We start from the raw sequence: 25909 nt of genomic DNA on the forward strand, positions 1-25909 counted from the left end.
TTAGCCCCTATCAAAACAGAATCACGCACAAGTCCACACAGCACCAGGGTGGGAGTGAAAGAAATGTTTTAAAATTTTTTTTTTATTTGACTTCAGTCAACACACTCCATCTACCATACAAAAGGTAAAAGCTGCAAATCAGAGTCAGAGGCAGTTCATGAATATGTAAACAAACAAAATCAAGAGAAATGATACCTTTATGAGATCAGAGAGGGAAGCAAAGGGGGATGGAATCAAGCACAAGATTACATTCAATGATTGTGTGAGAGTGACAACAAAGAGCACATCTGAGAAATGGAGATTAAGGGAAGACTGCCTCCACCTACAAAGCATACTGCTTTCCCAGGAGACTGGTTCTTCAGGCTGATGTCCGTAGAGGCAAGTTTACAATCAAGAGAGCTATGAATTGCTGGAATGGTCAGGGCTCATATCTTCTAGAAGTCTGGGCAACATGGGTGGCTCAGAGAAGGAACAGGCAAATCTCATTCCAATCTTTCTATTCTCCTTAAAATTTGACTCAGGACCCTTTCCCCAAAAAGACAGTTCTTGAGATTTTAAGAAATCCCACACATATAAAAATCAACTTTTTAAAGTCTCAATTCAAGGGACAATTCAACTTTTCTCCCCCCTTTTAAGGCAATTTTTAAAAGTCCTGCTCAAGCCCAATGCTGTAATCGCTGTGAGTGAAGTGAGTCTGCAGAGCTAAGATAGAAACTCTTGAAAAGGAGGATAGTTTAGAGAAATGCTAACGTAACTTATCTATAGTGGCCAACTGTGTTGAATGGAATACCAAAAACAGCTCTCTAAACTTAGACTACATTGAAAAAGTATTTGCTTTGCTCACTGGTTGAATAAAAAGTTCTGGGAAATACATCTGTTTAAAAGCTTCCCAAGAAAAACAAGGGTAAAGGGAAACTTGTCATTTACCTATCATCTTTTCTTGCATACATCGGCCCTGTTCCATATGAGGCCATGAGCCCCAACCCCAGTGCCTGACCAATCATAGAGAAAGTGCTGGTCGGACAGAGTGCTGAGGGATGGGACACACAGAGAGAGCAAGGGCCAGAGCACAAAGGCCCTAGGTTTGGTAGTGATGACTTCACTTCCCCAGGTGGGAATCAACTGTCAGGTGCTGGGAAGGGAATTTCTAGGAGTTAAAAATGCAGCTCCTTCTGCTTTGTGGGGATTGGCCTCTACAGCACTTCAAGACACCAAAGGGCTTTTTGCCCACTCTTTCCAGGGAGACTTCCAGGAGTCTTTGCTGGTGGAGATGGTGTAACATCACAATCTTTAGTGGGGGAAATGATGGCAAAACCAAGGTTCTTGAAATGATGTTTGAATTCTTCAGAAAAGTATGGTTGGCAGGCGAAGGAAGAGTGGCTGGTTAAACTCTACCCATTGGCCAACATTATGAATTTCATCCAAATACCGCACCCCATTCCCCATGCTGGCAGGCATTCACCTGGCCTTGGGACAGACAAAGCTAGTGGGCTGGCTTTGGTGGTTAGGAGGAGCTGGAACACTAAGGTCAATACAATGAGTATAAGTGGGCTTGTGCAATATGTAAGGGAATAAAACTCTGCAGATCAAGGTCCAAGTCCATCAGCTAAGGAATATTCCAAGTAACACACCCAATAAATATGCAAGGGATCTTTCCAGGTGGAGGCTAGGAGGCTATGGACCTTCAACTCAACACCCACACAATATAATAAAGTGGAGAAAAAAGATTTGTCCTCAGGGCTGCTTCCTTCTTGCTGGAAGGAGGGGACAGGGTGTTGATACATATTTGGCAAACTCTAAATAACCTTTTTTTACTCTGCTCAGCAGACCAAAGATCTGTGGTATAATAAAGATGGTTGTATCTAGAATCAGAAAATCTAAATTGAAGTCTCAGCTCCCCCACCAACTAGACTCTGAGCCAAGTCACTTCACTTCTTGGGCCTCAGTTTCCTTGGCTATAAAATGAAAGAGCTGGATTCAATGATCTCTTGTCTCTTTCCAGCTCTAGCTTTCTGTGACCCTTCTTATCTCCCTCTACTCTCTTCTCTCAGGTTCCCTCTATGTAGTTTTTGTCACCCTCTCGGCCACTTGTGTTTCCATTTTATTAAGACCTCCAAGTTCTTCTGAAGCTATTTTCTGTGGGTGAAATAGGAAAGGAGCCCTAAGCCCAGGGAAAGAAGAAAGCCTGTCAGATTTCTGATGCAGCTGTGTCCCTCACCCATGCTCACTAAGCTGCATGACCCCTTCCTCCCTTCCCTGGACACCCCACCCAACATATACACGGTGAGGAAGTGTCCTTCATTCTCAACAGAGGAGCTCTGGCCCACAACTGGAAGTCCTAGAAAACTGCCTGGGGCCCTGAGAGGTTTAGTGCCTCACCCAGGGCCATACCCACACAGCAGGATGGGAACCCCAGTCTTCCTGACTCTGAGGCTGCCTCTCTCCACTCTACTATACAGTTTCTCATTCTTATTTTACCACAGCTAATTGTCACTACTCTTATTTCTGTCTGGACCAGTACAGATTCCTGGGAACCTGAGAGACCTGAAGTTCCCTCATCACAGACCAGACCTGTGTTTGCTCCTTCCTCCCTAGCCTGTAGCACCTTAGTAATGGGAACAGCAGTAATTCCGATCTGGGCTTGGCCCAGATTTCCCAGGAGCCTCTGTACTGAGCTCCCAACACTCACTCACTCTCCACCCCCTCCTTAAACTCACTCACCCTCTCTCGTACTCTCAATCTCTCTCTCACAGCAGCAGAGTACACTTTTTAATCCCTAAAGACATCAGACTCTGGATTCAGCAAACCTGCTTCTTGGTCTCAATGTCCCAGACACAGTGATTCCACATCAAACGATGTCTCTGAAGCCAACTAAGGGGCTGCTAAATGCCCACCACCCTTGTGTCTTTTCTTTTCTTCTCCCTGTCACACGTGACTCTTCTTCCTGCTCTCACTGCTCAATCTATTTCACAGCTTTCCTCCCTCCATCACTTTCACACCATCGTACCCAATGGCACAATCCAGAGCACGGGATCCTCTCAGCTTTGGCCAATGGCAGAGCCAGTCTGAAGAGGGTGGGGCAGAGAGCCTCCATCATTCTCAGTCTCCCAAGAAGCTCACTTGTCCCTCGCCTCCCTGCCTCACCTCACAAGGGACATTATCCCAGCTGCACGTCTAAGCCCACCTAGTGATGCACAGATAGACACCTGTGCTGACCTTTACTGCCAGCCTCACAAACAAGGCATTGCCAGCTGGTTCCTGAGGAGAAAGAGGCTGAGGAGAGACATGTGAGCTTCCTGGCCACGGCCAGGGAACTGCCACTGTATGATATATAGGGACAAACAGGAGGGGAGGAGAGGGGCATCACAAATTGGTCCTTCTGAGCTGAGATCTGGGGCCTAGAATTCCAATGCAAGGGAAAATAGGAAGCAATCGACTGGTCCAAGACACTGGCTTGGCAGATCCCTCCACGGAGGGCAAGCAGAAGGACCAAGTGAAGCCAGGGGCTGGGCTAAGCCGCAGCTACTCATGTAACTCAGGAGAGAGCAAGCACCCATTGCCACAGTGGAGAACGACAGAGGAGAGGAGTCAGCCCTCCTCAGGGTGGCGTGGCGGTTAATGAAGCTCCCCCAGGGGTCCATTTTCATGGGGCAACATCCCGTTCATCTCACGGACAGGTTCTGTTCCCAGGTAACCCAACAAGATCTCACTGCGTCGGCGAGACAACTGAAGGATGTCCTCCGATAGCGACTGCACGGTGGTGTAGCGCACGTTGTCCAGGTCAAACATGTCCTTCAGGTAGTACACAATCTGATGCTGAGGAAGGAGGGAAAGGGGCTATGAATTTCGGTTTCCCCACAATCTGATTCCCACCAACAGATCCACTCATTCACATAGCTCTTTGAAGGACTGCAAAACACTTATCCTGCAACAACCCAGTAAAGCAGGTATTACAAGCATCATCGTCCCCATCGTGTGATAAGGAAGCTGAGCTCTGGGAGGTGTGGGACTTGCAGACATAGGTCAGTAACTGAGGTGGGCTTTGGAGCGGGGTCACCACCCATCTTAGGCCACCCCTGCTCTCAGGGAAGCTGGCCACCTCACCGTCCTGGCAGCCCATCAGGTTCGTTCCCGTCTCCAGGTCACTGCTCACACTCCTCATTCTGGCTGGATACTGGATTTACATCCTGCCATTGCTGACTATCCCCAATCTGATGCTGGGCTATCACTTCATTTCTTGGGGTTTCAGTTTCTTTAACTATGAAGTGTGAGAATTGGACAGAGTATTTCTAGAGTACTTCTCTAGGTTTAGAAGGTCTGATTCCTCCTTGCTCTTACTGTCCTATCTAGATCCTACTCATCCTTCAAGGCCCAGCCCAAGTCCCAGTTCCTACATTAAACCTTCCCTGCCTTCCACTGATCTCCCCCTCTTCTGCCCTCTTGGGGTGTTTGTCCCACCCAACCTAGTCCTTGGTTATAGTTTGTCTTGTGTGGTTTGCTAATGTTTTCTGTCAACTAGGGTATAAGCTCCTAAAAGGCAGAGACCAGATCAAATTTCTTTTGTATGCTTTAAAGTGTTTAGCACAAGGCTGGACATGTGAGACGGTTTTCAACAAATATGGATTATTTCTCTTTTCCTTAGCTAGAGTAGAAGAGTAAGGAAGAAAGACCCTATCTGCATTACAGGAATACAGCATTTAGAGCTACAGGGTGCCTCTCTATCAGCACAATTAACCCTGAGAGCAGCAGAGCAACCAATGTATCATTACTCTGGAAAGAGGAGCAAAAGATCAGCATAGCTCCTCATCCCCTTCTTGGAAGCTTCCTGAGGCAACTGCCATCCCACCATCAGCCCTCCCTGCCTGGGGCAACTTGGTTATGAAAGTATCACCAAGGGAGAAAGAAAATTTCCAGTTTGATTTCTTCACAGGGAACCCTGGACAGATGGGAGTGGGGGAGGTGGAAAGGAAATGGAGTCAAGAGCCCTCCCATTTACCAATAAGTTGCAACAAGGCCGAAGCTCCCTCCCCAACCAACAGAAACTTATAAACTCATCTTACCTTGAAAAAAGTGCATACTTCAGCCAGCTGTGGCTTGGGCCCTAGGAAGCCAAAGGCAAGAACGGGGCTAACATGCTCCGATACGGAGTAGAAATGGGAGATGAAGCCATCGGGCACCTGTGGTCAGAGAAGGGAGGTGACATCAGGCGGGCCACTCAGAGAGCCAAGAAAAAGAAGCCATTCACTGCTCTGTAGCCAAGCTACCTCTTGGTTCCAAACCAAGCTACTAGCCCATTTAAGAACCAGCTGCATAGCCCAGAAAGGCAAAGGGTGCCACAAACCAAAGCAGTAAAAAGTGGTCACCAGCCTGGAACAAGTGAAAACAGTCTAGAGTGGCACTGCTTTCCCTGGGAAAGAGGAAGCAATGACCCATGAATTATGTTTGTCATGTATCTCCCCCCCAACCCCCTTTGTGTTTAGTGTCCCCCAAAGGAATGTAAGCTCCGAGAGAATAGGGATCACTTTGCTTTGTCTGTATCTCCAGCACTCAGCAGAAAGGGAATCACTCTACACCCAGATGGAGGGCCTTCACTCACGCTGGGACCCCTGCCAGGAATGCCCCAATTCATTGTCCAAAATCTAACCATCCTTCAGGGCCCAGCTCAAGTCCTGAAGCCTCCCTGACTACAGCTGCCCTCAATAATCTTCCCCTTCTCTCTGCTCCTACAGCATTTACTGTCTACACCACACACACGATGGTATACTGCCCTCTACTGCTCTTGAATTGTCATCTCCTCTAACAGACTGCAAACATCTTGAAGGCAAAGACTAACTCTTCAACTTCTCTTTTAGAAGCACCCATCGAGATCCTGGGCACAGAGTAAATACTCAATGCAAGCTTGTGGTTTAATCTGAGTCTCTTGTGAAGAAAGGTGTATTGGGGCCAATGTGCTCACTGGACCTTACTCACCATCAGAAGCCTCCTCTTGGCTTTCAGAACTGACCAGCAGGCAGTGGCCAGAGCCTGGATAAGATAAAAATTGCCACACTCAGGGTAGCCTCAGCCTATTCCCACCATACCCCACCCTACCAAGAGACAAACTCCCTCCGCTGGGATCATAGACCTAGAAGCTGGAAAGGCCGCAGAGGCCATGCATCTCCAACCTCCCCCTTTTACAGATGAAGACATTCAATGCTAGGCCCAATGTCACCCAAGCTGTAGGTATCAGAGGACCGGCTCCAGTGCCAGCACTCTTTCCGTTACACCAGGCTTCCACCTCCGTTAAGCTGAAGGCTCAGGAGTTGACCCCAAGATGTTTAGCAGTTTCTGAGGTTCCCTGCATCTCTCAATTTCCTCTCTCTGCCTGCCAGCCCTTTACATTCTCTCCAAGTCCTTTTATCTGTTCCTTCTAGACAGCACTACTCCAGGACTCCAGCTACAATGAAGGAGATAGTAAGGGAAGTGTCCTATATCTCTAGGATCCAACTCGCAGGTTAAGTCTCATGTGTGAGGAAGCCAGTCAAAACTGGAGGAAAGGGTAAGGGAGGAGAACACAGATGAGTTGTAAGGAGACCTACCGTTTCCTTGAAGCTGTCGGAGAGCCAGCGATTTCGCAAGACAGCAAGCACAGAGGAGGGAGGGTTCTCCAGGTCCTCAAAGGCATCCATGAGTATGAAATCCAGCACGATGTCAAAGAAACTCATGCATACCACCTGGCAGGAAGGAGCCAGGCAATGAGGGGGCTGGGACTGCCTAAGGACCCTCTTGGTCCTTTCTCCCCTGGAGAAAGTGACATTTCAGTTCAGGAAGGATGACAGAGATAATATTACAAGCTTAAGGGATCTCAGAGTCCATTGAGTCCAAACCCCCTCATTTTACAGATGGAGAAACTGAGGCTCACATAGATAATTAATGGCAGAGTCAAGACCAGAACCCAGGTCTCCTAACTCCGAGTATAGCATCATACTACTTTACATAAAGAGATCCCTCCTGCCAGAGCTGGTCAGCTTCAGAAGCAGGTCTACTTTTTGTTTTCAAAGTCAAGATGACCCTTGGAGAAGAAATACTCCGATTTCTCCTGACTGAGACAGACCTGGGACTATAAACATATGGCTCCCCATAAACTACCACAACCCCTACCGTACCTATTTCTGGGAAGAAGCCCTGACAGAGTTGTCCACCCTGCCCTGGCCCCCTGCCAGCTTGGGAAGGTAAGAGGATACCTGAAAGAGCCTTGACCAGAAGGGTCAGAACCACCCCACCTCAACTTCTCAGGGCTATTGAGAAGCAACCCAACTATAATCCTGTGATCCTATGATTCACTGAGCCCAGCCCTAAGGGCTCACCAACAAGTCATCAGCTTCATGTTTTGGGGCCCTGGATGGTGAAGGAACCCCAGGCATGCTGTGCCCCAATTCCTGGAGGCCCTGAGTGGTGGGGGCCATGGGAGCCCAGTCTTGGGGATCCTCAGCTTCCATTCCCATAACCAGGGACCTCAGACTGGACCTTGGGGACAGAGAAAGGATCCCTTTCTCCTCCGCTGCCACCCCAATCCAATCCCACCCATTTTGGAGGCCTCTTAGTCCCCTGGCAGCTCCTGGAAATTGAAAGGAATCAAGTTATTACCCAACAGTCTCCCTCCCCACTAAGGGGTTCAGGGAAATGGGACAAGGCTCCAGGAAGGTAGGTGCTAACAATCCGCTAGGAATGTCACAAAGTCATGCAAGTGCCCCAGCATCTGAGGTCAACTCACCCCCCGCCCCTCCAGCTCCAGCTGTGTGGTAGGCCAGGTCTCTGGTCTCAGGGCATAATTCAACATCTCCTCATAGCTCTCCAAGAAGCCCTTTGGGTTCTAAAAAGGGAAAAGGAACATGGGTTCATCTTGCTAGCAGGGAAGACTGCTAGGGGGTCCTCCCCTTGAGATAAGAAGTAGGGTGAGCAGCAAAGGCCAAAACCCTGGGTGGCATTCCCTAGGAGCAGGCACAAGCAACCTCCCGGGGAAGCAAAGTAAGAATGAAGGAATGGCAAGAGCCACTGGGACATTAGTTAAGGCTGTTAGTGACCCAGCCAGGAGTAAAATTTGGGCTTTGTGACTCCCAGGAAGAGGCTGAAGAAGCAAGATCCTCCAGAGTCTAAAAACTTGGAGGGCAGCCACGATGTTCAAAGCCCACACAAGTCACCTTGGCCACCCAGCACCCAGCAACATATCAGCGTTCTACCTTTTCAGCTTTGGTCATCAGGCCCATCACCATTTGTTTCCCAACCTCCCCAAAGAACAGCTGGTTACTTTCATCTCGCAGAAGTCCCTAAGGAGTGAAGAGTGGAGGGATTCAATGGAGTGATATTATCCAAGAACTCCTAAGGCATTCTCTAACTCCTGCTCCCTGTCTGGCCTGCTCTATCTCCACCACACTGGCTGCCTGGCCCCCTGGGACACTCCAGCCTGAGGTCAACTCAGTGACTGAGGACTCTGCCTGGAACTAACACATCAAGGAAAAAGCCAGCGATGCCGCTCCCTCTCCAGCCTACAGTATCTCCACATTGGCTGCCTGGCTGCCAGACGCGCATACCCACCCCCCCATACTCCTCCATGTTTGGTCTCCCCCAAGATAACACAAGCTTCTTAAGAAGAGGGAGCATCTTGTTTTGTCAGTATCCCCACAATTCAAAGCACCAGCCCTGGCAAATAAATAGGGCCGTCATTAAGCACTCCCTATCTATGCGTCCATTTGAACAATATACCAGGTGCTAGGTCCTTGGGTCCATATACTCCAATGGACAGGCTGGTAGAGTGCTCCCAATGGAAAAATGGGCAAAGGTAATGAAAAACCTGGGACCTGCTGTCCTGTAGGCAGCAAAGTTATTTGAATAGTGGATGGTGATGACCCCCACACAAAGTGAAAGGGGAACTTGGGACACAAGGAAAAAGCAACTTATCTTATCCCGTCCTGTTCCTTCCCCACCCCCCACCCCCCACCCCCCCTGCAATGCCATTTCCTAGTTTCCTACACTCCCACCCACCTGGAAGGCCTGCCGGACACAGTGTAGTTTAGCTAAGAAGTCCTGATCACTGTAGCAACCCAGAAGTCCTGTCCTAGAGAAGAAAACAAAGACAGGACGACAACATCAGTCTCCAAGTCAGAGAAGGCAATTGGCCTGGGACTATTGGGTGTTAGGAACCTTGGGGATTCTCATCCTGGCTCCACTGCTGCCATTTTGACCTTGGACAGGCTGCTTCCCCTCTAAAGCGCAGTTTCCTCAACTGAGGAGGGGGCAGGCTTGGAAACTGAGTTTTCTTTCAGGGCAATGATTACAATTGTGAGTCAACCAGAACAGGGCATCTCTTCGGTCTTCTCTGGTCTGTAGATGAGCTAAATGGATGTATGAATGACTTGAGACTGGCCCAAATGAAGACTGTCCCTGAACACAGGCCACACCCCTAAAATGAGACCTCTTTGAAAGGAAAAATATATATATGTATATATGTATGTTTATATATAAATGTATACATGTGTAAAGATAAATAGATATAGTGATAGGGACCAGACCTGTGATTTCATTGGTATAATGAAAACCTGGGAAAGAAAACTCTCTCTTCCAATGAGGTCAGAGACTTCTCTGCAATCTATAGACTTAGAGAGGTGCCTAGAGACTCACTGACTTGTCAGGGTCACACAGGATGTGTCAGAGGTAAGACCTGAACCCAGGTCTTCCTTTCCTCTCTATCTACTATGCCAAGCTTCCTGAAAAATAATTACTAAAAATGACAATATTTTATAACACATTTTACTATGAGCCCCCACTGAGTTCTCCAACACTTCATCATGTCAACATAACCCCCAAGTCCACTAGTATGACCACAGAGGTACAAGCTCTAGCCAACCCTCCACTAAGCAGCCAGGAAGCCATCTGGCCCAGTAGCACCAAATTTTAGAGCTGGAAGGGATCTCGACGGAATCTGGACCAATCTGTACCCGAAAGGAAACCCACTTTGCTAACATACCAGACAAATACCCATCCAGTTTTTGCTTAAAGAATTCTAATGGGAGGGGCAGCTAGGTGGCGCAGTGGATAAAGCACCAGCCCTGGAGTCAGGAGGACCTGAGTTCAAAACCAGCCTCTGACCAAACACTCGACACTTACTAGCTGTGTGACCCTGGGCAAGTCACTTAACCCCAATTGCCTTTAAAAAAAAAAGAATTCTAATGGGGGAGAGCTCACCTCCTGAGATGGCACTTCTGCACAACTGCAAGTTTTTCTTGATATCAAGCCTAAACTTGTTTCTTTTTGCAACTTCTACCTGTTGCTCCTGAACCTGCCCTTCGAGGTCCAAAAGAACACATCTAAACCCTCTTCCACATGACACTCCTTCAAATACTTGAAAATGAGTCTACTTTGCATCTAGCAGTTGAACCACTTCCAAACCCATCAGACTGTACTGCTATCTAGTCCATATTTCTCCACCTTGTCTAGGTGTCTAAGAATCACATGAGGCACTGGACCAAGTGCTTTGCTAGATAAGGTAAAACTACACCTACAACATTCTTTTGGTCTTCTGGTTTCGCGGTCCAGCAAACGCTACAGGTAAAAGCCAGAAGATTTCACTGGGAATGGTTGGTCACTGCTGAAGCCAGGGTGACTGTTGTAATCACCCCTTCCCTTTCTAGATGATCACCAATCATCTCACTGATTGTTTATTCTTTTTTTTGAAAAATCAGGAAATTAATTGTCCTTTTCCAGGTCTGCAACACCACATCCATTTTCCACGATCTCTCAAATATCACTGACATTGGCTTGGCAATCACAACACATATGGTTAGTTCTTTCAGTACCTGAGATGCATTTCAAGTGGATCAAGCACCTTTAATTCAAAGGCAACTGTTAGGGCTCCACAGCTCCACTGAAAGTCTGCCTGTCACCCAAGAACCAGCCTAGCAAAGTTCTGGGAGGTGCACCTCTACATTGGCTACCTGATAATGAATTTTTCAGCCATAGTCATCTACTAAATCACAGAGAGGTTGTGAGCTGCATTGGTTGAAAGGGTATTCATATATTAGGAGAAGGAGAAAGGGAGAGATAGAACGGGGTAAATTATCACACACACACACAAAAAAAAAAAAAAACAGAAAAGAAAAGGCTCTTACAGTGGAGGGGACATGGGAGAAGGTGAGAGGGAATGAGTGAATCTTATTCTCACAGGATTTGACTTAAGGAGGGAATAACATACACACTTAATTGGGTGTGGAAATCTGTCTTACCCTACAGGAAAATAGGGGGGGAAGGGGACAAGAGAGTAGGAAAATTATCGATAGAGAGGAGGGCAGATTGGTAAAGGGAGTAATCAGAAGCAAATACTTCTGAGGAGGGACAGGGTCCAAAGAAAGAATAGAATAAATGGGGGGGGGATAGGATTAAGGGAAATAGAGTTAGTTTTTCCCAGCATGTCTACTATGGAAGTGTTTTGCATAACTGCACATATATAACCTACATTGAGTTGCTTGCCTTTTCAATGAGGGTGGGTGGGGAGGGAGGAAGGGAGAAAATTTGGAACCCAAAGTTTTAAAAACACATGTTTAAAAAAAATGTTTTCACATGCAACTGGGAAATAAGAACTACAGGAAATGGGGTACAGAAATCCATCCTGTCCTACCAGAAAATTGAAGGGGAAGGGGATAAGAGAAGGGAGGGAGAGACAGAAGGGAAGGCAGACTAGGGGAAGGGGTATTCAGAATGCATGCCATCTTGGGGTGGGGGGAGGGTAGAGATGGGTTAAAAATTTGGAACTCAAAATCTTGTGGAAGTAAATGTTGAAAACAAAAAAATAAATAAAAATTACCATTAAAAATAAATAAATAAATAAAACAAAAAAAAAAAAAGAAAAATAAAGGGTATTCATATCCGTGCTGATGAAATCCTTGACTTATTTGTGGTGAATATTTTTAAAACATTTTTTAATTCAAATTTGTTTTATTCAATAATGGTGTCACAAAAAATGATAAAATATAAAATATTACAATGAAATGTCAAAAGACCTTAATGAGGTGATGTGAAGGGAAATCAGCAGAACCAGAACTATACACAGAACTGCTAAGCTATAGAATGAAAAAAGAAAGAAGGAAAACAGGGCCAAACGGTATAGGCCTGGAAGGAAAAACAGTATAAGAGCATTTTATTTGCTTCTTTATTGTGTGTTAATTCATTTATTTCTGTCTTGTTAAAGACTAAACATTTTTGGCATGATCTTACTCCCCCCCTTTTTGTTTATTTAACTGCTTCTGTTGATAGAAAAATTTATAATAAAAGTAATGTTTAGATGATTTATCCCTTCCATCTCTTCAAGAACAATGGTAAAAAAATGAATAAAGCTAGTAGTACAATTATAGGTTGACTTTATGTTTTATTCAAGTCAGATTTGGGGGAGAAATGTGCCCTGTAAGGATACAATACAGTACGGTACAATACAGTACGGTACAGCTATGACCATACACAAAATCCTTAAAACAGAAGGAGCCATGAAGCAACCAAATGAGTGTCTATTCTAAACCAACAACTGCCCAACTTTCTGGTGTCACAAAGTCTTTGTGTCAATAAGATAACTAGGGGCACAATGGTCAAAAGGTAATGAAACCTCTACCCAGAAGTAGAAACACCTGCAGTTTGCTTTCTGGTATGGTTCTTTGACTGTAGCTGGGGACAAATGCACTACTACAGAGTAAAGACGAGGTTATATGGAAAAAGATGAAGAGAAAAAGAGAAAGGACTTGAATTTTGAAATTATATTCTGCTATAAACTTAGAATAACCATGAATTCCTGCCACAAAAATCTGGTTCTACTTACAAAACACTGCACAGGACCCTGGCAAACTTCTGTAGAGCACAATGGGTTCATGCAACGGCTTACAAGCCTCTGCCTCAATGATCCAGAAATGCTATTTCTGTCCTGACCAGGAATTCATATTTAAAAAGGAGTTTACACAGCATATTTATGTAATTCTTTTCCCAAATTAAAAACTTCTGCACATATTCAATCTGCCATCTATTAATCTTTACAGATCCAACGAAATCATTTTTTCCTTCTCTTTCCTTTTCTTTCTCTTTTCTTCCCACTGTGTTTTTATTCATCAGTCTCATCAGCTTCAGACTCCACACCCTGACCCCTTCAGTCACCCATTGTAGCAATCTTATTTTAATAGATCAGAGGGGTGGGAAAGTCACTTAATTTTTCTCTTCCTCAGTTTTCTAGTTTGTAAAACGAGGGAGTCTGACTAGATGATACATCTAAGGATACTCTGAATCTTATGACCCTGTGAAATTGGAGAGGCAGTATGGTGCAGTGGATGGAGCATCAGGCTTATAGTCAAGAAAGCCTGGGTTTGAATCCCACATCTGACACTTCATGTGGGACCATGGGCAAGTTACTTAGCCTCTGAGGCTCAGTTTCCTTTTCTGTAAAATGAGTGCCTAATCTCATAAGGTTGTTGGTTGGTTGTTAGGCTCAAAAGGAATAATATGTGTAAAGTGTTCAGTCTTCTAGCTACCCTGATGCTCATGAGACTATTAGGCTCCTACAGGGCAGAGATGACTCCATTTTTACTAATACCTAGCAGGGTGTCATCACTCTTGGAGGTACTGAAGACAAATGCCTGAAGTAAGTTCCCAAACCTGTCCCTATCCCAGTTTCCACTTTCCATCAGCTGGGAAGTTAGGCCTCTCACCTCAGTGTCCGACAGAGAACCTTCCCCTCTTTCACCAGTTGCAAGGCCTCCTCATATGCTGCAGCTGGCCTAGAGAGCTGAAAAGGGAGATCTCCTACCTGCAGGGAGTCAAACAGCTACGGGAGGTAAAAAGATAAAGGAGAAAAATTCAGGATTGATCACTCCCCCAAAAAATTACTATTTGCACCTATTATATGACTAGCCCTAGTCTGGGAAGGACGGGAAATACAAAAGAGTCCTGTTCAGATGACTGATCAAACTGGTCTTATGTTTGTTATAGGATGGTTTTCTTTTTTAAATAAAACCAGTTATACTTGTTTTTTTCCCCCCAGTTATACTTGTTAACATAAATCTAGATACAAACAATTAGAGAAAGGAATCACTTAATCTAACCAATCATTATGTCAAATGAACATATACCACTGCCAAATTCCCAAGCTCTTTCACATAGTAGAAGGAGCACCAGACTGAGAATCAGAATATAAATTGTTAATGTTATTGTTTTTTTCCACTTAACAGTATTTTTTTTTCCAATTTCATGTAAAGATAGTTTTCAACATTCACTTTTATAAGATTTTGAGTCAGGATATAAATTGTAATCTTGGTTCTTTGACTGACTCACTGTATGATCTTGTGTAAATCACTTTCCCTATCTGGGTCTCAGTTTCCTCATCTGTAATATGATAGAGTCAGACATCAATCTTAACCCTATTCTAGCTGAAAAGCATCAACAGTGGGAAAAGATACTCCCAGCCCATGCCCTAGCTTCTCCTATTCTGGGCAATGCCCTCAAGTCACCTCTGCAGCAGAGAAGAAAGAGTCTTCAGAGGAAAGACTGCCCTCATCATCTTCCTGAAGTCTCAAAGAACCTTCTGTCAGAGGCAACATGAGTGTCCTCTCTAGGGAAAAGGGTGAGAGATGAAATCAGCCAAATTTTCTTGGATCCAGGAACTTTTCTTCATGATCACTTAAAGAACCACCACAATGTACATATTTTATCTTGTCTTAACTTCATATAAGTTTCCCCCCCAGTGTAATATACCAAGGAGAAAGGACTGTTTTGTTTTTGTCTCCTTGCCTTGCATGGATTAAGTACTTAATAAATGCAATAATGTAAATACGATGTATATCAAATAGCTTATAACTTTTAAAGCCCTATATAAATGTAGGTTATTATCATTCATTACATTAGGCCAAGAAGATAATATGTCAGCACAGGCTCTAGCTGCAAATAGTCTGGCTGCCAAAGGGAAAGAGGGAAAGAGAGAGAGAAGGAAAGAAAGAAAAAGAAAGGGAGGAAGGGAGGAAGAGAAAAAGGAAGGAGAAAGAAAAAGAGAAAGGACAAAAGGAAGGGAGAAAGAGTGAAAATAAGAAAAATACAGATAGAAGCTCCAAATGGTCATAATACCACCACCAACAGGCCCCTTTAGCCAACACTGAAGGAGCTTTATGTATTTATATAAGTCTCCAGGGAAGAAATCGGGAAGGGGGGTGTCAGAGCAAGACCACTCAGCCCAAGACTTTCAGTGGTTTAATGAACAGGAGTTGGCTTCTAGTTCTGATTCTTTTATTATCTACCTGTGGAATTTTGGTCAAGTTCCTTCCCTTCTCTGGGACTCAGTTTCTACCCCTGTAAAAAGAGCAGCTTAGCTCTCATCTCAAGGTCCCCTCCAGTGCTAACATTCTATGCTTCATACTACCCCCTTAAAGGACAGTTTGGAGATCAGAGAGAAAGAATGATTATGGGGGCTATAGGCCCAAGTAGAGTGGAGGAAAAGGATCAAGGATATAAGGTCGGTTCACAAATCACCAAACCTTGCCCAAAATCCCTTACCCAAAAACCTCTATTCCAACTCACCTAGGTCCAAGAGCATACTATCTGATGGGAATGTGGAGCCAAACTCCTCCTGGAGGTGGTATGCTCGGTGTAGTAGAGATTCTAGCTTTTCAGCAAACTCTTTTTTCTGGGACTCTGGCTTTAAACAAAAACAATCTAACATTAATTTCTTCCCCACCAAGCTCCCAGGGCCAGGGTGCAATGGAAAGGAAGACCCTCTTAAGTTTCCTCACCCACCTAAAGCTCCAGAAATACCAAGTGGAAGCTAAAAGAAGCAAAATTCCAAGATGTCCTGGGCTTTCAGCAGTGGACTCCAAGGATTATGGGAGGGGTGATTTTCACTATTGGAGCAGGGATAGATTCAGGCAATGGAGCCTATTTGAAACAGGCCCCCCTGGCATGTTGCATCAAGCGGGACCTAACTGAAAATTCAGCCCAGTGCTTCCTCTGCAGAAGTAATTTATCTGCTATAAAGAGTCAGGAGTGAGTCAATCATAAAGCTCTTGGTTTCAACCATAGCTTCTCAGATTAAAGCCAAGTGGTTTGACAACCTTTCCAGTTCAAAGTGGGATTTAGAAAGGATGAGGAAGAGTTCACGAGGCTTGGTCCCACACAAACCCCTAAGAGTTGATGCAGCCATAGAGGGGTTGCAGAGGCTGGGCAACCCTGGCCTCAGCTTTCTGTATCTGTAAATGACTAGGATGTAGATTAAAGGCCTCATAACTGATACTGCTTAGGAAAAGGGAAACAGATGGCAAGGATACAGTGGGTACAAAACCACAGACTGGGAGACAATGAGCAGGCCTGTAGCAAGATATGTCAAACTGATTTGTAGTAGAGAGCTCTGTAGAAGTTTGCTAGGTTAAGGTGTTTTACATTTTTCATATTTGAAATTTCTAAATTTAGTACCATCTTTTCTTGTCTCCCAATTACAATCTCACATTTAATGCAAATGTTATAATGTTGCATTTACTCCCCAGTGTTATGGAGAGTAATATTGTAAAATAAACAGCAAAACTTTTCAACTTATGAAAATTCTGCAAATTTCTTGGTTAATAGAAAGATTCTGGGGCTTTAAAAACTCCTGGTTTGGAACACCATGCTGATGAGGCCAAGGTCATGGATTCTCTCACATGGATCAGATATTTTGCTGTTCCATAGTCACAGGTTGACCCCAAACCAGCTGCTCACAGATGTGTCTTTGATCACAAGTAGACCCAATGAAAGAACAGATGGACAAGCACCAATCAGTTGCAGTCCAGAAGCAGCAAAACAAAGTACATACCCACTGGCTACCAAGTCAGTTGTATCCTTCTCACACACAAAGACAACATAGTCATTTCTGCCTACTGCTCGATATTTGAGAGGTAAAAGAGCTCTTCCTGTTCCTATCATCACCACAGGATCTCCCCTCTCTGAGGGTAAAAACAGTACCTACCTCCGAGAGCACCTCAGAGATGGTCTCTGGACTCTTGAGATTGTCCCAGAGTGTGGGGGTGCTAGTACTGTCTCCCCTCTGTCCAATACTCAAGGCCTGCTCCCATTTCTGCAATGCTTCCTCAAACAGCTCCATTCCTGTGGTAACAAGCAGAGGAAGGAGTTGGTTTACCCTCCACCCACAGACCAACTGGACCCAGGAACACTACCCACTTCAACAACTCCACTGGGGGTCAAGGTGAGGATCTCCTCTTCTGGTCACCAACAAGCTAACCCCCACTGATTCTTAGGAACAATAAATCCAGATGAATGTTTCCAAAAGACAATGTTATAGGTAGTTCCTGGCTTTGCATCTAATATGTTCCTGGAAATGTCATTTTTAGGTGGAACCTAATCTTAAAAATCTATTTCTAACTCCATATCCATTGATGCCTTATTCCCTTTTATCCTGACATTGGGAGGAAATATAGAAGGGGGGGCAGCTAGGTGGCGCAGTGGATAAAGCCCCAGCCCTGAAGTCAAGAGGACCTGAGTTCAAATCCGGCCTCAGACCAAACACTTGACACTTACTAACTGTGTGACTCTGGGCAAGTCACTTAACCCCAATTGCCTTAAAAAAATAAAAAAAGAAAATATAGAATGAAAGGTATGGGTACAGAGAAGTGAACTCCAGGTCTGTATTATAAGGTACTGAATGAGCCTAACAACAAAAAAAGCGAGGAGCATTTGCACCATCAGGGGGAAGATGAGGCCAAGGTCATGGATTCTCTCACATGGATCAGATATTTTGCTGTTCTACTGGTTTGGAGAATGACCTCACTTCTCCTTCCCAAAAAAGAACGGGAAGGGCTCCAGTCAAAGATAAGTACCATCAGGGAGATCATCAAATCCAAGGGAGGAAGAGAAGCTACCACCCAGAAGGACATGATAGGCCCTCAAGTCAACTTGTAGGGGGAGGAGAGGGAGAGAAGACCGAGAGGAAAAGCTTATTCCGTACCTTGAATGTAGAGGTTCTCTGCATTTGCATCACCAGCAGCCCCTGACTCTTCAGTTACTCTAGCATCCCAGGGCCCCGAAGATGCAGCTGTTGGGCTAGAGGAGTTCACTGCCACCATCTAGTCTCCAAGAAAGGGAAGAAAATCCAAAAGTAGAACACTCTGTCTAAAGGCCTAAAACCTTCTAGGCCTTTTAAGATAAGGATCTGACCCAGATCCATGACTTCCACAACCAGAATAGATTCACTTTTACTGCACCCAGCAAATACTTGGACCCAGAGCACAGCAGGGTTTTGTTTTATGATACTCTCAACTGTTAGAAAACAAAGGTCTGCACATTTTTAAAAGCTTCCAGACAAGTACCATCCAACACATGCACAGTTAACACATGGCCCATCTTCAACACAACCCAGATCACCAGAACCCAACTTCTTATCACCCGCTTCCCAAATGGTGTTAGAGAAGTAAAAAGAGCTAAGCTGGATACTCTATGAGGTGCTGGTAAATTCTTCATTCTGGCATTCAAGGTCCTCCACAATGTGGTACAATGTGGTCACTACCTATCCATGGACTCTGCCACAGTAACACTGGTCTTTCACTCTTGTCTGTGTCTTCGCTTATGCTTTTTCCTTCAAACAGCTTTTGTCTCCTCTCTCCTCCTTGGAAGTCCAGCTTAAGTCTCACCTCTACTACCTTCCCTGGCAATCACAATCCACCCTGTTCTTTGTAATTCCAAAGTTTGAACTACACTGACAGAACCTAGTTTAACATCTGACTTGTCTCTATTTCCCCATCTAGATTGTAAACTATAAGGAACTTCTCCTGTTCTTTTATTTTTCAGTGACTAACGTGGCTCTGAACATATATGCTTGTTTTAATTAAAAGGCCAAAGAGATCAATGCTGTTCAGCCACCATCTCTGGTCAGCCTGACTCAGTCCAAAGCCAAGGTGGTACCCTTGGACTGCACCACTAAATCACCCAGTTTCCTGATCTAAAATGCCCACGTACTCCTGAGACAGAGCTAGAATATTCAAGAGGAGTCCTCACCGAGGCCAGGCTGTGAGAGGAGCCTGAGTGCTTGCTGGGTTCAATAGAGGAAATGCCACTCAGGGTGTCATTGCTTTTGCTGCTGGGACTCTGGACCCTTCGGCTGGAATAGCCTGTGTAATAGAAAACGGCAGGGAAAGTTGATGCCAGAAATCGAAAGTCTCCCTATTCTTCCTTTCTTCCTCCCCCAGCCCCACTACCCTTTCAATCTTTTTATGTCCGTCCAGTTAATCTTTCTTGATGTACCGGGCTGGCCACAATACTTCTCTACTCAAAACTCTTCAGTGACTCCTCTGCTGCCTCCTAAGTCTAAATGCACGTGCTTGACATCTGAGCCCCCACAATTTACCTTTCTAGTCTTCTAGGACTTCCTTCCATGTGATACTATATGCTCTCGGGGTGGGGGAACCTGTGGCCCTGAGGCCACCTGTGGCCCTCCAGGTCCTTGGGTGTGGCCCTTCCCAGAACAAATCCCCTTAATAAAAGGATAAAAGTCCAAGTTTTACAGAACAAATCCTTTTCTATCTCCAGGCAGCCCAGATATCTGGAAACCCAGCCACGGTTATTTTTTTCAGTCTCTACTTCAACCCATTTCCCACACAGACCACAACCTTTCTTGGGGTGCCGGGGTACCTTGGCTTCCGGTACCCAAAACCTACCTTTCTTCACTGATGGAACCCTTCTGGCCATAAAGACTGGGATAGGAACAGTTCCAGGCTTCCCGCCTCCTTTCTCAGGGGCAATCTGTCTCTTCCGTCGCCGACGCCGCTTCAGTTGGTGGGCAGCCAAAGCCAAGGCCACTGTCCCTAGCGCTGTAGCAAAGAGCACCTTCCGCAGGCTCGGAGATAGTCGTAGCTGAGAAAATGCCGACTGCCCCCAGAAGTAGGGAAGAAAGAGTTCAATGAAAAACTCCCACCGGGACTACAGCTTCCCAGACAGGGATCTGAGCTATCAGAGGAACTACTCTCCCCACCCCTAATCCCACTATTGAGTGGCATCTACTTCTAGAAAGGAACTCAACGATCTCCCTAGAAGTAAATATCGTTCAATTTTAAAATTATGTTTTAAGATTCTTATAAATGCTAATTAATTAGCAAGAAGAGGAATTCAGGAAGTCAAATGGTACTAGACAGGATCTCAATCATAGGGTTGGGCTAGAATTCTTCCATCTTCATTAACTAATATCAAAAATGCCAACATTTCAAATTTTGATTAGCATTTCACTCTTTTCAAAGTGCTTTCACAATTCACTTGATCCTCACTATAGTGTAATGGAGTTAGCAGGGCAAATATTATCCCCGTTTAACTGATGAAAAAACGGAGGCTTAAAGTGACCTTTTCTAAATCACACACGTACTAAGTAGCAGAGCTAAAAACTATCCAACACTCTCAAATCTTAATCCACTGTTCTTTCCATTGCCACAGAAGCTTTGCTAGGCAGGAGTTATCAGAGGTTAGTAGCTAGGGTCAGAAAAACCTAAGTACGAATCCTGCCTCAGATACTTACTACCTGTGTGGCCTTGGGCAAATAACTTAACCACTCCATGCCTCAGTTTTCCTCATCTGTAAAATAAGAGGGTTGGACTTGATGGCTTCTAAGGTCCCTTCCCTTCCAGTTCTTTTTTTTCTTTCCTTCCAGTTCTTTATAATCCTATTTGCTACCTCCATGCTAAGACATACTTAGGAGGAAAGAAGATGGCTCTGGTCCTCTCTGCCTGCTGCTCATGGAGTATTGGGAGCTAAACATAGTGGAAAAAAGAAACATCAGAAACTTTGTTTCTTACCTGTCCAAAGGTCGTGTAGAGAAACACGGGTATCTCTGCCACTGTCATGGCCAAAGCTTGGATCACGGACATGCCTTCAGTTCTTCGGAAAGCCATCCCGGGTTAGAGCTGCAGCTGAGAGTGCCCCAGAGTGGGAACCCCAAGTCCCACAATGGGAATGGCTTGAAGGAATGCTTCAACTCACTGCCCACAGGGCCACAGTCACATTCTCATTACTAAAGGGAGATTCCAGTGCCAATGTGCCTTTGCAGAGCTACAAGGACAATGTAAGAGTCAGTGAAAACTGGGGAAATCCTAACTATTCTAGAGTCAGGATAAGTCACCTGAAGTTCTATTAACAAACAAAGAATTTTCTCTCTTGGGATCAAACACCAAACAGCCTGGGCACTATCACCACTAGCACAAGGGCTGCATGTACAGTACTCTGTGCCAGGGAGAAAGCTAAGGAAGCAACTCCTCTAGACATATTCCCTGATTTCCAAAAAGTTCTCAGAATCTCCCTAGCCCCAAGCAAGGGAAGCATTCTTTGATACACCCATCTGAGACAAAACACTAGGCTGGAAGGACTATGGGGCTATGGCAAAGGGAACATTCTTAAATCCCTGAACTGTGCTTCATGGGAGAAAAGAGTGTTTGTCCTAGATAGAGAAGGCTCCTGGGAAGAAGGCCCTAAAGCCAGATGAGACCAGACCAGGGAGAACTGTGATCTGCAAACCTAAAAGCCAACTGCATGGTAAGGACTCCTATAAGATTGCAGGGCCTCCTGAGACACGGACCTGCAAGTTATACCATGGTGCTTGTTTAAGTTCAGACTTTCAATATACCAAGTCTGGATCCACAGAGATCTTATACTACCTCTTAGAAAGCTACTTCTATCACACACACCCCCCCACCCTGGACTTCTTAAATGTGTACAGAGACCTTAGATCACAGGGAACAACCTTACTCTGAAGCAGAGCAGGCATAATAAACACCAGGTTAGGGTCCTATGTGTTCAGGCTGGTGATCAAATGTTACTCATCAAGGACAAATGACTTATCACACGTGAATGGGAGATAAATGTTAGCGATTTGGCTCTCGGAAATAATGACACAGTCATTTTGTCAGTTAGTCAACAAGATTTATTAATTGCTTATTCCATTCAAGGCACTGTGCTATAAGCACTAAAAAATTGCCGGCATTTTATCACATGACTATTTTAGGAACCAGCCCAACTATAACCTCGATAATTCCCACTTATACAACACTTGAGGTCTACAAAAGAACTTTCTCCACAAAGAACAAGTTGATGTTATTATTCAGATGAGGAGGCCCCAAGAGGCTTAGTGACTTGCCCAGCCAGAGCCACACAGCTAGGCACGGTCAGGGTCAAGGTCCAAGCTAGGGTCTCTCTTTACTTGAAGTCTACCACTCTACCAAAGGGCTGAGACAAGGAGTAGAATCACATAGTGTAATGGATCAGTATTGAGCTTGGTGTCAAGAACCCTGGGATTCAGATGCCATCTCTGATATTTACTAGCTGAGTGACCATGGGCAAGTCATTTAACCTGAGTTTCAGTCTCCACATCTGTAAAATGGGGATAAAAATACTTGTAAATACCCACCTTGCAGGCAATTCCAAGGGAGAAAACATATATAATGTAGGATGCAGGGTGGTGCAATGGAAAGAGCATGGGCTCTGGAATCAAAAGACTTGAGTTCAAATTTTACCTCTGAAGCCTACTATTTATATTACCTCGGGCAAGTTAAAAATTCTTGAACCTCAGTTTCTTTATCTATAAAATGAAAAGATTAGACTAGATGTCTTCTTAGGTCTCTTCCAACTCTAGATCTACCCCCATGACACCTTGTAAAATTTCAAGTTATTATTCTTTCCACTATTCAACACTGGCTCTCAAAGTTAAAGATGCCAGACAACTGAATGTGTCTGGCTCCTGTATAAACAATGTATGGAAATAGCTCAGAGAAAAGCAAATATTTTACCTGAATTATCTGGAAAATAACTTTAAATCTAGAAATCGAATTCAATCCCCTCATTTTACATATGAGAAAACTGAGACCCAGAAAGGTTAAGTGATTTGTCAAGGTCAAATGTTTAGAAGGTACTATCACGGATTTGAACCAGACTACAAATCTAATGCTCTTCCAATAGAGGTCATGGACAGAGATGGATAACCTCTAGAAGGCCCTTCCTTATCTGATTATATAATTATAAAAACAAGGTACTTAAGACCTGAACTGTTATTCCCATGACTGCTGAGGCAATTTAAACTAAAAGAGCCACTAAAAGCATCCACGGATCCAGGTCAGGACCTTCTAGAAGAAGAGGTCATTAAATTCCCACAGAGGCTCCAGATCCTTCTTTCAAGAGCCCAGTCTCCCCCTATTCCCACCCCCAAACAAAAAAACATCACAGCTCTCAACTCTTGGAGGACCACTGGATCCTGAAGGTCATCTAAGGCCAAAACAGGTATACCATCTGTCAGGTGACAAGAGTGTTAAGCTGTAGACTGTGTAAAAGGGAAACCTAGACAAGTAAAGGGGAACAGCTGCTTTTTCGCCCTGAATGACCATAATCAGGATTCAGGCATTAGATAGTGAATACTAGGAGACTGGGGAAAGAGATGGCTACCTTATCACCTACCACAAGGAAATTTAGGAGCTGGACACTACTGATAAGATTTGGAGCTAGAAAGTACTTCAAAGCCTAAGCACTTCATAGCACAGATGAGGAAACTGAGGCTCCGAACTAAAATATGACTTGTCCAGGGTCACACAACTAGTAATTAGGGGATCCTGCATATGAAACCAAGTCCTCTGAATCCAAATCCAAAGCCCTTTCCACTACACCATTCATTCACTCTCAGAGGATTCTCTCAGAATATCCCATATCAAAGCCAGTGTCTAGAGGCACAAGTACTGTACCCCAAGACTAGCATCTAGAGGGCTGTACATTGCTCTCCAATGACTAAATTCATAGCTAGCACAACCAATAGTTGGGGGATGGGCCCACCAGATCCCAAATCCTGATGCAGGATGTCTTAGCAGAGAGGTCTGTAGTAACTATCCCAGGCCAGGTACCTTTTTTCTCAGTCATCTATGACTTGAGTACTTCCTTTGCCATGACAGCCTCCCCATCTGGGTGTCATTCTTCACAATGCCAATCCCTTCCCAGGTTACTTTTTTACTCAGGTTACTTGTGCCCCACCCCCATTCCAGGGCACCTAATATACTCTTAGCCCACGTACCATTGCTCAAGGCCATTCCATCTCAGATAGCTCTCCCCCAGATCCCTTACCCCATACCTCCTCCAGCCCCATTACACTTAATCCCCCCCACTTCAACCTTCATCCTTCTTCAAAGAACTCTTCCTGTAACCTCCCCATCACCCCCCTCTTCCACTTAAGAAACACATCCCCTCATTTACCTCGAAGAACGCCTGCCTCGCCCCTACTACAAATCTACCCTCCTCCTTATACTTTGACCTTGGGCCACGCCCCTCCCAACTGCCTTTCCCCCAGTCACCCCCAAAAGCTACTACTTCCCAGCACCCCTTTCCTCATTTCCTCCTGTGAGCCTCTACTCAATCCTCCCCCACCTGGAGCCAACCCCCTCCCAAATGCTTAACCACCTCCAGTTAGCCTTCTGCCCCAGCCCCCCATGACACCCCAGCAAGCCCCCCCACCTCCAGTGTACCTCTCCCTGAGCCCCTAGACCCCCGCCTTAAGCTATCGTTCCCCGACCCCCGCAGAGCAGGGCTCTCCCCCGCATCCCCCCCATGCAAGCCTCCCCACCTTGAGTCGTTCCCCCTGGACCCCCCAAGCAGAGATCTCCCCCAGCCCTTCTCACTCCTCCCCTCCTGCAAGTTTCCCCACCTCCTGGAGCCCCACACCCCGGGCCTAGCCCCACCCCCGGGGCCTAGCCCCCCACCTTGAACCGTCCCCCGCCTGCCCCCCGGTAGCAGGGCAGGCAAGGCGCTCTCCCCCAGCCCCATCCCGGCCCTGATCTCTGCTCCCAGGCCCCGGGTCCCCCCAACCTCCTGACAGGCTCGGGATCCTTCGTCCCCTCTCACCCGGACCCATGCCCGCGGCAGCTCGGTGGTTGCATCCTGCCCGGCCAGCCCTGCAGAGTGCGGCCGCTACCACGGCTCAGAATAAGAGTGGCTGCGGGGGGTGCTCGGGAGCCTCAGAGACGAGCTCCCCCAGCCCTTACCGGGAGCTCCATCGCTTCGGAAGGGCAGCGTCTCCTTCCCCCGCCGCGCAGCCGAACCCTGATACCCTGCCGGCGGGGCGGGACCTGCAGCCTTAATGGACATCGACTGAGACCAATGAGAGTAGCGATTTCTCCAGTCGTGAGCCAATGAAGAGGAGGAGGAGATTAACCGGCATCTCGATCCCCGCCTTCCTTCCACCCGCCCACTACCCGCACTCCGTAGTGTGGTTGAGTTGTAAGGTTTCCGCCCCCAAGGTTAAGAGGCGGGAAGCGTTGCTGCTCTCATTTTCTATTAGCTACAGGGTGTTGATTGACAAGCTAGTTGGGGAAGAGGTGGGGCTCCTCTTAAAGGGGCTGTGATAGAGCCGGAGAGATTGAGATGTAGGCAATCTTATGCAGAAATAAGGGATTCCCCCATCTAGGCCATGTTGGCCTAGAGCTGGCGACGGGATGCTTGTCTAGAAGTCCAGAGTTGGCTTGCATCGAGAGCATAAACCACAAAAGAGAAACGGGGGAGAAAAAGCAGAAAACCTTGGTTCCTATCTCAGCTCTGCAGTAACTTTCCTCTGTGACCTTGGGCAGTCTTCCTCTCTCTTAGCCTCAGGTTATTCATCTATTAAATGGGGATAATAACTCTCTCCTTTAACTCCTTCAAAGAGCTGCTGAGAGGATCAAATAAGATAATTGTATGAAAAGATTTTAGAAAGTATAAAGCCATGTAAAAATTAATAATGTTTGCCAGTCCAGTGTTCTAGCCCATGAGTATATATGACCTGGTTGGATGCTAACTTTCCTTTGAGATATGACAGATGTATTGTTCTTATTTCAGAGATGGAAAAACAGAGCTCAGGAGGTTGAGTGATTTATTTGCCCATGATAAC

The 25909-nt window shown here is 45.6% G+C and overlaps 1 protein-coding gene across 3 annotated transcripts; it reads right to left on the reverse strand.

Moving 5' to 3' along the window:
- Positions 1-64: 64 nt before the first annotated feature.
- Positions 65-25095, reverse strand: MIGA2 (mitoguardin 2). Of its 3 annotated transcripts, none has more exons than XM_027869617.1 (16): positions 25029-25095; positions 20817-21069; positions 19692-19902; positions 19033-19145; positions 17987-18104; positions 16991-17127; positions 15574-15691; positions 14514-14614; positions 13716-13831; positions 9022-9094; positions 8220-8306; positions 7754-7852; positions 6579-6713; positions 5971-6024; positions 5061-5177; positions 65-3816 (listed from the first exon to the last, which is right to left on the reverse strand). In XM_027869617.1, exons 2-16 carry the CDS (start codon positions 20910-20912, stop codon positions 3616-3618), a joined length of 1776 nt encoding a protein of 591 aa, XP_027725418.1. In that variant the 5' UTR covers positions 20913-21069; positions 25029-25095; the 3' UTR covers positions 65-3615. The 3 variants fall into 3 exon arrangements, with proteins under 3 accessions (XP_027725418.1, XP_027725420.1, XP_027725421.1); XM_027869619.1 differs by lacking the exon at positions 25029-25095 and adding an exon at positions 24889-24965; XM_027869620.1 differs by lacking the exons at positions 65-3816; positions 5061-5177; positions 5971-6024 and adding an exon at positions 6077-6436.
- Positions 25096-25909: the final 814 nt, after the last annotated feature.

Source organism: Vombatus ursinus, unplaced genomic scaffold (genome assembly GCF_900497805.2).
Source record: "Vombatus ursinus unplaced genomic scaffold, bare-nosed wombat genome assembly UNPS02014793.1, whole genome shotgun sequence".
In the NCBI taxonomy this organism is placed as follows: domain Eukaryota; kingdom Metazoa; phylum Chordata; class Mammalia; order Diprotodontia; family Vombatidae; genus Vombatus; species Vombatus ursinus.

What these genes read in the sequence shown, in the direction of transcription:
- MIGA2 (XM_027869617.1), bottom strand. Translation starts at nt 20,912, where the DNA reads ATGGCTTTCCGAAGAACTGAAGGCATGTCCGTGATCCAAGCTTTGGCC. An exon ending in TCTACACGACCTTTGGACAG is followed by an intron (nt 19,903 to 20,816) that starts GTAAGAAACAAA and finishes TTCTGGGGGCAG; the next exon opens with TCGGCATTTTCTCAGCTACG. An exon ending in AGAGAACCTCTACATTCAAG is followed by an intron (nt 17,128 to 17,986) that starts GTACGGAATAAG and finishes TTGTTACCACAG; the next exon opens with GAATGGAGCTGTTTGAGGAA.